Genomic DNA, 12,220 nt, shown 5'->3' with positions numbered 1-12,220 from the left:
AGTAACTGAAAGTTTCTATAGAAACAGAACAGAAACAAGGAATCATATTCCTTAGATTAGACAGACCCTTGGGCAAGAGCCAGTAAATTACCCAGGCATCAAATCACATGACTATACTGATTGCAAATTTTTTCCCATTATTTCATCAGGTTTCTGACTACATACTGAAATAAGGGAAGAAATTCCCAATGTAAGAATACTAGATCTGCAAGCCCTTGTTGAAGTGTGATATTTTCATGAGTAAAGTTTTAAAGTACATGGTATAATTTGCAGGATTAACATTTGTCTAACTTGTGGCAGCCCCGACCCTGAAGGCACTAAAGCAAAAGCAACCATATATCGAGGAACAGTCCCATCAGACACACTTGCTAAATTTCTAGAGTAACCATACCAATATAGGGAAAAGGGGGGGATAAAGCCTTCATTTTGTTTGGCACAACTTTTTTTGTATAGTCTGCTTCCTCTTTCGCAAATTTGAATTCTAAAGCAAAGGTCCACAAAATTTCTCAGTATTCTCTTTCTTTTCTGTAAAACATAGACATTAGCAGAGGAAAACCAGTGATATGCAACACCTGGCACCAGGGAATACAAAGCCACAACTGGCTGGGGGCCTGGGCAATTGCTCTTGCATCATGTTACTGGAAGGACAACCAATGCGCTAGAGGGAATTACTGGAAAGGGGTTTAGTTACCTGATGCAATTTGTGCTGAAGGAAGATATCACACTACATTTTACTTATCTGACCACATTCAGTGGTGGCTCACATTTAGCCATAAACTGGAGGGGGAGCCTGTAACCACTGTAGAAAGTGTACAGACTAGTAGTCTGTATTCACACAATAAATTATGATGTACGCTACTTGTATCCTTGCCCTAGCAACCGATTTTCAACCTGTTTTTTTTCTAGAAGGGATTATGATCACATGAAGCCTGACCTCCTGCATAACACAGACTCCTTTTAAGTCAAATTATTTCTATCTCACCAAAGAATATTTTCCAGAAAGGTAGGTCATTTTGGTTTGAAAACTATGCCAATTGCTTCAGCCAGTTCAGATTTTTCCAAGCACCACTGCACCCCCTGCTCTTGGGAGACCAGCATTCCACATGACTTACAGTCCAGACTGATTACAAACTGCCCACAAACAGTAATGAAATCAAGGGATGATCTGCTGTAGAATCAACCTGGTACACTGCAAGTTACCACTGAAAGCACACATACTTTTGAGTATGGGGACTCAAATACCTGTAATAAGTCACAATGTCTGTGAGTGCATATGATGTGGCACAAATCTTTGCTGCAGGAATATTTCTTCCTCTTTACTTGCTTTCTTTTAAAGTAGAACTAGTGATTATTCTTTTATCTTTCACGAGGAAGTTGCTTTGTAAAACATCGAGTACTTGTGTTTTTAAAGGAAAAGGGAGTTTATGCACTGTACACATGAATAATATCTTCTATTACCGATGGATTTTCTTATGACAACAGCAACCCTCTTTCACAGAAAGTCACACTTTAATTTAAATAAAACACAGACAAAGACTAAAGAGTCTTTATCACCTTTCTACAGTCCCTCTAACAGCAATGTTACAATTATATCTGTGAGCCTTTGGCGTTTTACCTGCTAAAATAGACTGGGTTCTCAGAGTAAATTGGATTACATATTCAGCAGTGAGGACCTGGGTTATGTACTACCTCTAGCACACCTTACTGAAATACCGAAGCCAATGAATTACAATAAATAATGACACTTCAAAGCTTAAGAGTTACCAGCAGCCACGGCTTTGTTGCACAGCAAGCACCATGAAAACGCTCGGGATGGTATCAGACAGTGATGCTTCCCACTCAGCTTTAACCTCAGAGCAGAGGTGCTTTCAGCACACCCCAGTGATCTGTGATGCATCCACTCCTCAGTGACTCGAGGGCAACTTGTATCACACCTTGCCCAGAGCTGGAAGGAGGTCACTCTGCAGTTGGTATCTGTTTTTGAGCAATGCTGCCATGCAGGAACACCCTCCCTTCCCCGAGATGGCCAGATTACAAATGTGTTATTCACCTGGCTCCCAGGAGCAGAACCCTGCCCTGCCATATCCTTCTTCCACATCTACATGAATACAATCTACAGCCTGACAGTCTCTCAGGACACCTTCTGATAGGAGATTTTTATCTTAAAAAATGCCTAAACAAAGAGCATACGTGTTTTTAGCACACAGAGCAAACACAAAACTATATCCTGCAAAAGAGGTGAGATATAGCACAGGTCAGACAGACTCCTGGAGTCATGCTCATGAGCTATCCCTCAAATAGTCCTGTGGATGCCAGCAGCCTATTTGTGTAGGAGCTCAACACTGCAACTACCAAAACTTGCGACGTCACATGTGCTATTAGTAAGAACTTTTCAAAACAGGCATCGTGACATTCCAACACTGAATCAGAAACACGCTGCTTAAAAGGTTCTCAGTATTTAAAGTATGCTGATGATGACTCCTCCTCTTTCCACTGAAGTGATGGATACATAATGAGCTCTGGTCATAAACCTGGAACACCGAAGGGACCTATTTAGACTGTAGATGTCAGCTGATTTCCAAGAAAGCCTCAATCAATAGGGTTGATTTAAATCATATTTGTACCACGACCATTCAGTTTTATATTGATTTAATGGACAATGAATAAACTCTTCCCAAAGTTTAAGTATTACTTCCTGGACTATAAAAACAATAGCTCATAACTAAATAGCTAAAACATAGAGTATAAGCTATTGTTTTTCCTAGTAACTGTAATGAATCATTAGTCTTCCATTCTTTCTCAAGGCAGCTCGTGATTAGCTCTCATTTGTTATTACAGGATGAGATCATCCAATTACTTCTCTGTCAAAACTCAACCTAGAGCAACAATCTGAGCTCCATGGATAATACTATGGACAAATCCTTTTAACAGGGAGGGTCAATTCTGTTTGGTTTGATTTCATGGGAAAGCCTATATGAGTAGTAAATACTATACATCACTCAAAAATAACTACAGTGTTAAACTTTCAATACCAGTAATAATACCCACAAAAGTAGGAATATAGCCTCTTCACTGTGAACATCGCCCGTGAAACTTTATGAAGGGTTATACAGGTTAGGGATTGTTTAACAGGTGTTCATTCACATAAACAAAGGAAAAATAAATTCTAAAGACTTATTTCATAACTATCTTCCCATGTGGGTTATACAGCATTTGTTTACATGGGCATGTAACGTGGTATCATGAAAAAGAAATTTTTCCTCTGAACATAAGGTGTTGAAACTAAGATTTGTTTTCTCCAGTGTCTGCCTTTGTTGCTCTCTCTTTCTACTAATGCAGTTCTATAGAGCACTGATTTCTCCAGCCACCATTTCCTTTACACACAACTTTTCAAACGTGTTCAGTGCAATGGACTTTGGGGATGAACTGTCCCTCTAATGACATTTAGCCAGAAAAGCAGCAAAGACAGTAGTTGCTTTTTTTGTCTTCAGACTGATGGACACAAATGAGGGAAGATAGAAAACCTAACCACCAATCGTAAAAAAAAAAAAAAAAAAAGCTCAGGAAGGGTCAGTGTGATGATCTTGATGATCTGCCTTGACTACTGAGGGACAAAGCAGTAACAAACATTAAAGCTTTCACCCAATCTACAAGTTTAACAATTGTGATTGAATTAGATTATCTTCCAAATATGTTAAAGTGATCAGCAATTGAACGACTACCATAATAGGAGTCCCAACAACTTGTGACCATCCCTGTAAAAAATCTGTATCTTAACTCAAACCTAAATCTGGTTGGGCTTACACTTCCAGCTTTCAGAATTTTTGGTAACTTCCTCTGCTAAGCTGAAGGGCCCTAAGCAGTGTAAGTGTAACCACATTTGTCAGTGTTACCTACTAAACAATAGTTAAAGTATTTCAGGCTTATAAACCTTTGCTGGCTTTCTCTGCAACAGAGAAGAAACCAGAATGTTCATTACATTCTGTATCTATCATTACATACTGATAAATGCACACAAAGTAAAATAATTTAAAAAAAAATAAAAAAAAATTTAAAAATTTCCACTGAGGCTCAGTTTTGCAGATGATGAAAAGTCCAGGAAAAGAACTCACACAATAATACATCCAAATAGTAAGTTCTCACAAACCCACCAGACTTGAACTAAAACAAAATCTACCAAACTTCAGAAAATACAGACAGATGAGCACTGACAAGACACGCTGGGCAGCTACAGGTATGCCAAGGCTTACAACACAGAGTAAAACTGGTATTTGGACAAAGCCTCAAACAAATAATCTCACAGTCCCGAAGAAGATAAATTTTATACTACTTTTGGTTTGATATAAACAATTATTCATAAATTTGTAAAAAAAAAAAAAAAAAAAAATTAGGAAAAGCAATGTCATGTATCACTGACCAAAGCAGCAGTGAAGTCACTAAACTTCACTCAAAACTAATTATTTAAAGTATTCCATTCTCTCAGAGTAGCATAAGTAAATTAAACAGATTTCATCCAAGACCAAAATTTAAATCAAGTACATCTGCACCAATATATCATTCAGAGAAACCATGTAAGACTAATGAACAAATCGAGTAAGAATGAGCCCTTTAGGGAAACAGAAACAAAAGCAAAACACCACCAAATAAAAACAAACACCCCCTCCAAAAATAAAAAACCCCAAGAAGAACCACCAAACAAAAACCCCCCAACAAAGCAGAAAAAGAAACAAAAAAACATCAGCACTGCTAACCCAAGAAAAATTACTGTAAACTGAATCTAGTCAATGAAATCGATGGTATAAATTGAGAACTGTAAACTCAGCTTTGACTAAGAAGGAACAGTTCTGAAGCACAGCATGGTCAAATACAAGCTAAACCTGAAGAGAAGCAATAGTTTCAGAAAAAGATAATGTTAATTTCTAACTGTTCTGACTGAATATCTGCATATAGGTGAGATTTCAATAAGCTATGAGAGGAGGCGCTTTCCCAGGGAAATGAATGATGCTGAACAAAAATATCTTAGTAATTTTGGCTAACAAAATACCGGAAAAGGCAGAGGGAAAGCTTAAGATAGGACTGTGAGGAAAGAACAACAATAAAAAAAAAAATTTAAAATTACTAGGTGACACTAAAACTACTGCTGTAGAACAAATTCATACATCCCTACTTGGAAACTTCAGGAAAAAAAAAATCAGAAATCAGGCCTAGAAAATACTTACTAATATTCTTCTGAAAAGAAGACAAATGGAAAGGTTTTCAAGAAGTCCTCCAGAACCTAAGCCTACCTAAGTACCAGATTTAAAGGCAAAAATGTGAATGAAACTTCTGAATATCAACACTGATCAGACAACAGAAGGATGACTAGTGATCAAAGAGGGAAAGAAAAGCAAGATTTCAGCCAAATGCTTAACAGCTCTTTATACATTTTGTATCATCATACTTCAGTAGCATCGGTGGAAGGGACAACTCCCATCCATTACAGCAAAAGCCATATGTAGTGTGATACTGTGATGGATAAAAACAAGTAGAGTTCACAAATTCTGGGGAAGAACACAGAAAACCGAGTGGATTCTGCCTATGCCAAATATTTACAAGGAGAAATATTGTATGACAACACATGTGTTTTTACTAAGCTCCAAAAGCATTTGAGTATATACTGGCATACTTTGTGGAACCATTTTTAATTCTGCAGAAATTGAAACTGCAGAATTGAAACTATCGAGGGCCCAAACCTCTGTGAAATATGATATATTCTTACAAGGATGCATAACTGGACAATGGAGTGATGGAAATATGGAAACTACTCACAGTGTAAAAGGTGAAGTATCATTCAAGAGAAGTCTTTGACCAAGAAGCATTACAGCAGAGAAAGCAAAGCTACACCAAGCAACATCTCCAGCTCTGTATCTGTGCAAACAACTCCCTTCTGCAAGGACTGGAGATCAAGAGAAACTTCAAGTAGGAAGTGACACACCTTCCAACTGAGGAACTGGGAAAGCATCTGGGAATTCAACAGAAAGACTGGTGAATCAAACAGCAGTTCAACCCTAGACATCTGCATGTTCTCTTGAAATGGAAATCCACTTCTGTGAAAAAGCAAAACACACCCACAGCAGATCCCAAGGAAAAGCTCAGAAGCATCAGAGCAGATTTGGGATGCTGCCAAATGACAGAGCGGAGCAAAAGAGACTGGTTTCCACTCCATGAGCTGAAATGAACATGAAAAGCTGATAGACAGGCTGGCCACCCCTATTCGTTATGCTAATGGCATCCATTTTGATAAATACTACATTTGAAGTATCAGAAAAAGCACATGCTTTCTATTCAAATGTACCAAGTTTGACATGCACAATCTTAGCTGCTTGAGTCAACAAGGGCAGAGAATGCCAAGGTTGTTAAAGCATGTACCGTCCTTTGTTCTGGCAGATGATATACTGGCCAAAAGATTTTCTAAACCTTAAGCATAAAAACAGGTTTTCAAGCAACCTCGTCCTCAGCCCTCTGAATTGACAGGTTGAGAGCAAGACAGAATCTTATCTCCAAATTTGATCTACTAATTGTGTTGTCCAGCAAGGCTGCAGAAAAGTCTTTCAAGTTAGAACACTGTCACAGTATTAAAAATTGTATTAGATCTGACACTGAAGGATCACATAAGCCAGCCAAGTTCAGAACCTCTCCTTTCTGCCCTTCCAGTGTGGAAATTAAACAATAATTCCTTTTGCAAAAATATCTGGGGAGAAAGATAGTACTTTATCAGATTCTTTTATCATCAGAAGTCAGCAAATTTCCATCTGCTCTCTTCTGCTTAAACATTTGAATCATCTTTGGCAACATCTCATAAACTTATAAACTCCTACTGCATCTCTCACGCATGCACTGTCCCAGCTGTTAAGTATAAATATACCCAGTCTGCAGAATAATTCACTCCTAAAAACAGTTCTTGCAAGCTAAGAACAATTTATTTGCCTTGGGATCCAAAGAGATCTTACAGTAACACTTAAAATGACTCAGAATTCATCCCTATTTCACCCACAAATGTACACACGCAAAAGGAGCACAGTAGACATAAGATAATTGTACCACTAATTGTAGAAATAAGATAATTGTAAGACTCTTAGTCTCTCTTCCTGTAAGCTCCAAGTGAATACATTGCTCTGCCATCCACTATTAGTCTTACTAACTCCTTTTAATAATGTTTCCAAGTAGAAGAGTTTGGCAAACATTATCCCAGCGTAGCAGAAAGCAGTGAGACACATTTTTAAACCTATTTGTCGCATCTGAATGCAAGATATGCTTAAAAACATGAGCCTTTTAGTTGTTTATAAACTTTATGGCATGTTCAAGATCCTTACATCCATGAAAGTAATACTATCATGCAGGGCACAGAGGCGAAATGATGGTACAGATCTGGGTCCATGTTCTCTCCGAACACCTCTGCTTCAGTTGATGCAGGCTGCTGTGCAAATAAATACATCAGATTCCTCTGGAGAAGGAAATATTTCATATAGGCCAAACTACCAGGCTACCCACGGAAGCAAGCAGAATATATATGGAGAGAAGGTTAAAAACATTCAACACCTTTGACAAAACTAATAAGAGGAAAGAAAATCCTTTTTTCCCTGTTGGTGAACAAAGGGAAGATGAAGCTCTCAAGCAAAGGTCACAGAGAAGCAAAATACAGGCATGGCATTATGTGCAATGCACAAAACAATTTAATTTAGGAGAAAGTTCATCAACCATTAATTACTTTTAAAGCATCAAAATACATTTTTTTGTTCTTGTCCTGGAAGATTAATGCAATGATGCAAGATAATGTGAATTTACAGAACAGCTATAAAAATCCAATTTAAAATCCAATTCACAAGTCTTTCCTATTCTACTATTCTTAAAAAGGAAAATAAAACCCAAGCAATCCTTCAGTTAAGGCATGCTTACAAAAAAAAGTCACATTGATGTGACCAATGCTGACATAGACACAATAATTTAAATGAGTACAGACTTTACTTCAGTAAGACTTCTGGCAGAAATGCTGTAGCTCTTAATAAACTATTGATCAAATGCACTTTATTAGCAGAGATGACCCCTATGGACTCACTAATCAGCACTGCCTTAACACATAACAAGATCATCCTAATTCTTCTAACTTGTTACAATACAATATTAAAATAAGTGGAGAAAACGTTTCCGATGTCCAAACAAATATGTAAATAAGAGTGTTTCTCTGTTCAACTGTTACACAAACCAAAGCCAAGAGGAGAGAATCAGAGAAAAAAGGGCCGATTTTTTACCCCTTCCCCCAAAGCAACTGATACTCCTTTTCCTGCAAAGGGTTGCAGCGCTCAGAACAGATCCAGGACAGATAACACCAGTACTGTTCTTCTGCTACAACACAAAGCCATCAGGAATTACTTTCACCACCTCCAAGGCTATATAAAATACTTGGGTTTAGACTGAGATGTGTCAGAAGACCTGAAAGATGAGGCCTTCCAGACTTTGGTGACTGCAACCTTTGTCCACAGGATGGTAGTTAAGTGATGGAAGATTGGTAACACAGAGACCCTGGCAGACATTTCATGCCTTTCAGAATCACAGCATTCCATTCACCTCCCAAGAGGTCTGCCCCCAGCCTTCCCTGCCTCATTCTCACTCACCCACAGGAAAGCACTTTATTTCTTTTTTCAGCTGCATTACAGAGCAGCCCTACCTAAAGTTCTTTGAAACCTAACGTGATCACAGATGAAGAGAAGGGCATAACGTAATCACAGATGGAGAGAAGGGCATCACACTTAACACTGATCAGTTTGCTGATGGGGTAGTTTCACAGCAAACCTAGATTTGAGGGCTCTGCCAGAAAAATCAATGCTTCTCATTGTCTGCCCACTGCTTAAGTTACACAGTGAAGCCATGTAATGCCATCAACCCCACAGTCTCATCAATTTGAAAGTCAATTGTCATTCTACAGTTCAAGACAAACGACTTCAAGAGTCAATAATGAACGAGTACAAGTCAGCAAAAGTTAGATCAAAAAATAAAAAATAAAGGACAGCTGTATTTACATCCTCTATTGCATATGTGAATTCAGACCATCCCCACCACAGTGAAAACTCCAACATACAGTATTTCTAGGTAGTTTCAAGGACATATAAGCTGGTTTCCCACAGAGCAACCAGGCCAAATTTTATACCACATTCATGGGTGGATAACTTTTTAGATTCTCTCTGAGCAAATTTCAGCATTACATCACTACAGAAAGGACAATTAGGGAGGAAAAAAACCTAACCCACCATTCATAAAAGGTTCTTTTCATTCCTGTTTCCTCACTTTGGATCAGGCAACCTCTACCTCTGTGACAAGAACAGTATCATTATCATCTACAGAACTTCCACAGGGTCATCCTAAATGCTATCATTGCTGCAAATTAGGTATCATGTTTACCTTTTTGGCAGATTTATTTATTCTGAACCCTCAGAACCAGCTAGGTCCCTCAATACCTTGCTTTTAGCCAGTCTTTCCTACCGGCAACAATCCATTGGCTTTCTTGGCCTGCCTTGGCCCTCAACGGGCAGATCATAGCTGTCAGAACCACCAATGCAAAATTCCAGTATTTCCATGAAAAACAAATTATCATAAGTTCCATTTACTACTGTGCCTGCCAATCTGTGATTGGCCTGCGCACTCTACATCCCCTTCTTTCTTTCTTTCCTTCTTTTATCCTTCCTTCCTCTCCCACCTTCTATTGACCACTGTGTCAAAAATTCTTGCCGTTTTAGCACGTGGTCTAACAAGTTCCCGTACAGCCGGCTCCTTTAAATACTGACAGCACTAATAACTTAATAATGGGGGATTAATTAGTTATGGTTTCGGCAACATACTGGAAAAAGTACAACGTTTTTCTGTCTCTTCTCTGTGCAAACAAACAAACCTCGTGGAAGTTGCCTTGTTGCTACTACCTCAATGCCACTGCTGCTGCAATTCCACGCAAAGCACAGGAACTAATAAAAGCTACATGGAAAGCAGTTTTCAAAATATCAGGAATTTTGCCTTATAAACAGTATTCACTATATAAACTCCATTCACATACTAAAATAATGGATACAGTGCACAAATATTTACATTCCAAGGGGGAGGGGAAAAATGCAGAAACAAAGACTGAACTATTTCTGTATTCTGAACTTCTACCAAATGCTGCTGGCTTATCTGGCTTTCACAAAAAAAACCTGCACATTTACGAATCCTACTCCCACTCAAGGACAAAATCTTCAAAAGTGATCTCTCCATCTGTACAGTGGTATCACCAATCAGACTATTATATATACAACTGCAAGAAGACTTAGGTATATATGCACTATGCAAACAGGTTGAAGAGAAAACTCTAAATTCTCAAAATGCTGCCTCAACAACTGAGGAATGACTGGAAAATAGATGGGTATCTCAAATGATCTCTAATTCAAAGATAAGAAAGGCAGAAGAATACCTTGTCAGACGTTAAGAGGCCAGGGGGTAATCCATGAAAGGAGAGCCTGAAAAGAAATTCTCAGTAAACAGAGCAGGGGTGAACTTTTGAGGCACAACATGTGTTTTTATTGATTTGACAACCCTGTACATAATACAAAAGATTTTAAAAAATAATTAAAAATCTACAGTCAATCTGGAGTGGCTGCTGGTCTCTTCCCACACAAGAATGAGGTGGTTTATCAACACACAACACTGAAGACCTTGGCAGTCTACACGAAAACACAATTCACAGCGATGCTTTAGTTCAGATTATAAATTGTTTACAAGTCCATAGAGCATTCAAAAACTGAAGAAACACTTAATCTCCTGGCAAATATGTACAGGACCTTGAGTCAAATACAGATGTAGTCCATATGTTTACTTTGCTTAGCCTGAAGTACGAGTTGTCATGGAAGTGGGTAAAGAAGAAAGCTTAGGTTTTCAGAGAATGAGTTTGACTATTCTGTAACAATTTAAGTACCAGTGGAAACACCATTGGGTTCTGTATCTCCAATACACAAAAACGTACCAATGGAAATACCATTAGGCTCTGTATCCCCCATATGCAAATGTGTATATACATTGCCTAGAGAAGGGTGGAAGGTCTTGACAAATGGATATGCACAGTATTATTGAGACTTAGATGTTTATGATTCAAACATCTACAAAAGCTTCTCCAGTTGCCAGCAGTCGGAAACAAAAGCATTCAGGGAACATACTTCACAAGGACATCCTGGAGAATATGGAGAAGCCGAAGCAAACCTCTTCTAATTTATGAATTACAATACGGTCTTCAAAACGTTTTATAGAAGGCGTGTTTAGAGGCTCAACAACAACACGCTCCCGGAATCTGGGCAAGTCACAGCCCGATGTATGGAACCATTGGACACCGGAGCGGGGGGGTGGGGGGGGTGGTCACCCCACAAAGCTCCAGTGCGTAAATCCTCACGGGAATCTTCGCGCATTCCAGGCACCTAAGCATCGACGGGGCGCCCCCAGCCCGGACACCCGGAGGGCGACAGGATCGGGGCGCGCCCTCCACATCCCCGTGGGACACCCCGCACCCCGGGCACCGCCCCGCCCGGACCCCTGCCCGCCGCCGCCGCCGCCCTTACCCGCCAGTCCCCCGCCGCCGCCATCGCCGCCGTGCCCCTTCCTCCTCTGCAGGATGAAGTAGGGGTTGGCCCGCTCCGTCACCCACAGCGCGTTCGCCAGCAGCACCTCCTCGGGGTTCACCCACATGCTCCCGGCGCGGACAAAGGCGGGCCCGGCGGGCTGCGGAGCCGGCTCACGCTCGCACCGCCCGCATCAGGCGCCACCATGCCCGGCCGGCGCGGCCGACGGCGCAGCCCCGCGGGCACCGGCGGGCACCGGGCGGAGGGGCGGCGGTGGAAGCAGCAGCAGCAGCAGCCGCATAGCCCCCCGCTGGCCCCCGGCCGCCTACCCGCGCTCCGCCGGGCGCGGAGGGGCAGCTGCGGCGGCCCGGGGCGGCGGCAGCTCCCGCCGCAGCGGTGACATCAGCGCCGGCCGCTCCGCGCTCCTCTCCCGCACAAAAGCCCGCGGGAAGCGCCGCGCTCCCGCGCCGTGCGCGCCCCCGCTCGCTCCGCCCGCCGGGCGGGGAGCGCGCACCCCGCTCCCGCACCTGCGCGCCCCGGGCACGGGCACGGGCACGGGCACGCGCACGGGCACGGTGCTACCCGCGCGCCCCGGCATGGATCCGCAGGGA

At 41.2% G+C, this 12,220-nt stretch overlaps 1 protein-coding gene across 1 annotated transcript in view; it reads right to left on the bottom strand.

Annotated features, from left to right (window-relative positions):
- The window catches only part of TBC1D9 (TBC1 domain family member 9), a 53,034-nt gene extending 41,034 nt beyond the window's left edge, over positions 1 to 12,000 (bottom strand). Inside the window, exon 1 of the mRNA XM_027885680.1 lies at positions 11,610 to 12,000. Coding sequence (XP_027741481.1) covers positions 11,610 to 11,736 — 127 coding nt within the window. The 5' untranslated portion in view covers positions 11,737 to 12,000. The remainder of the gene's footprint in view (positions 1 to 11,609) is intronic.
- Between the last annotated feature and the right edge of the window lie 220 nt (positions 12,001 to 12,220).

This window comes from Empidonax traillii, unplaced genomic scaffold, assembly GCF_003031625.1.
Source record: "Empidonax traillii isolate 1590-97213 ecotype Southwest subspecies unplaced genomic scaffold, ASM303162v1 scaffold170:size2694500, whole genome shotgun sequence".
Taxonomy (NCBI): Eukaryota; Metazoa; Chordata; class Aves; order Passeriformes; family Tyrannidae; genus Empidonax; species Empidonax traillii.
Note: the sequence above shows the minus strand (reverse complement) of the source record. Positions and strands in the feature narration are given on the sequence as shown.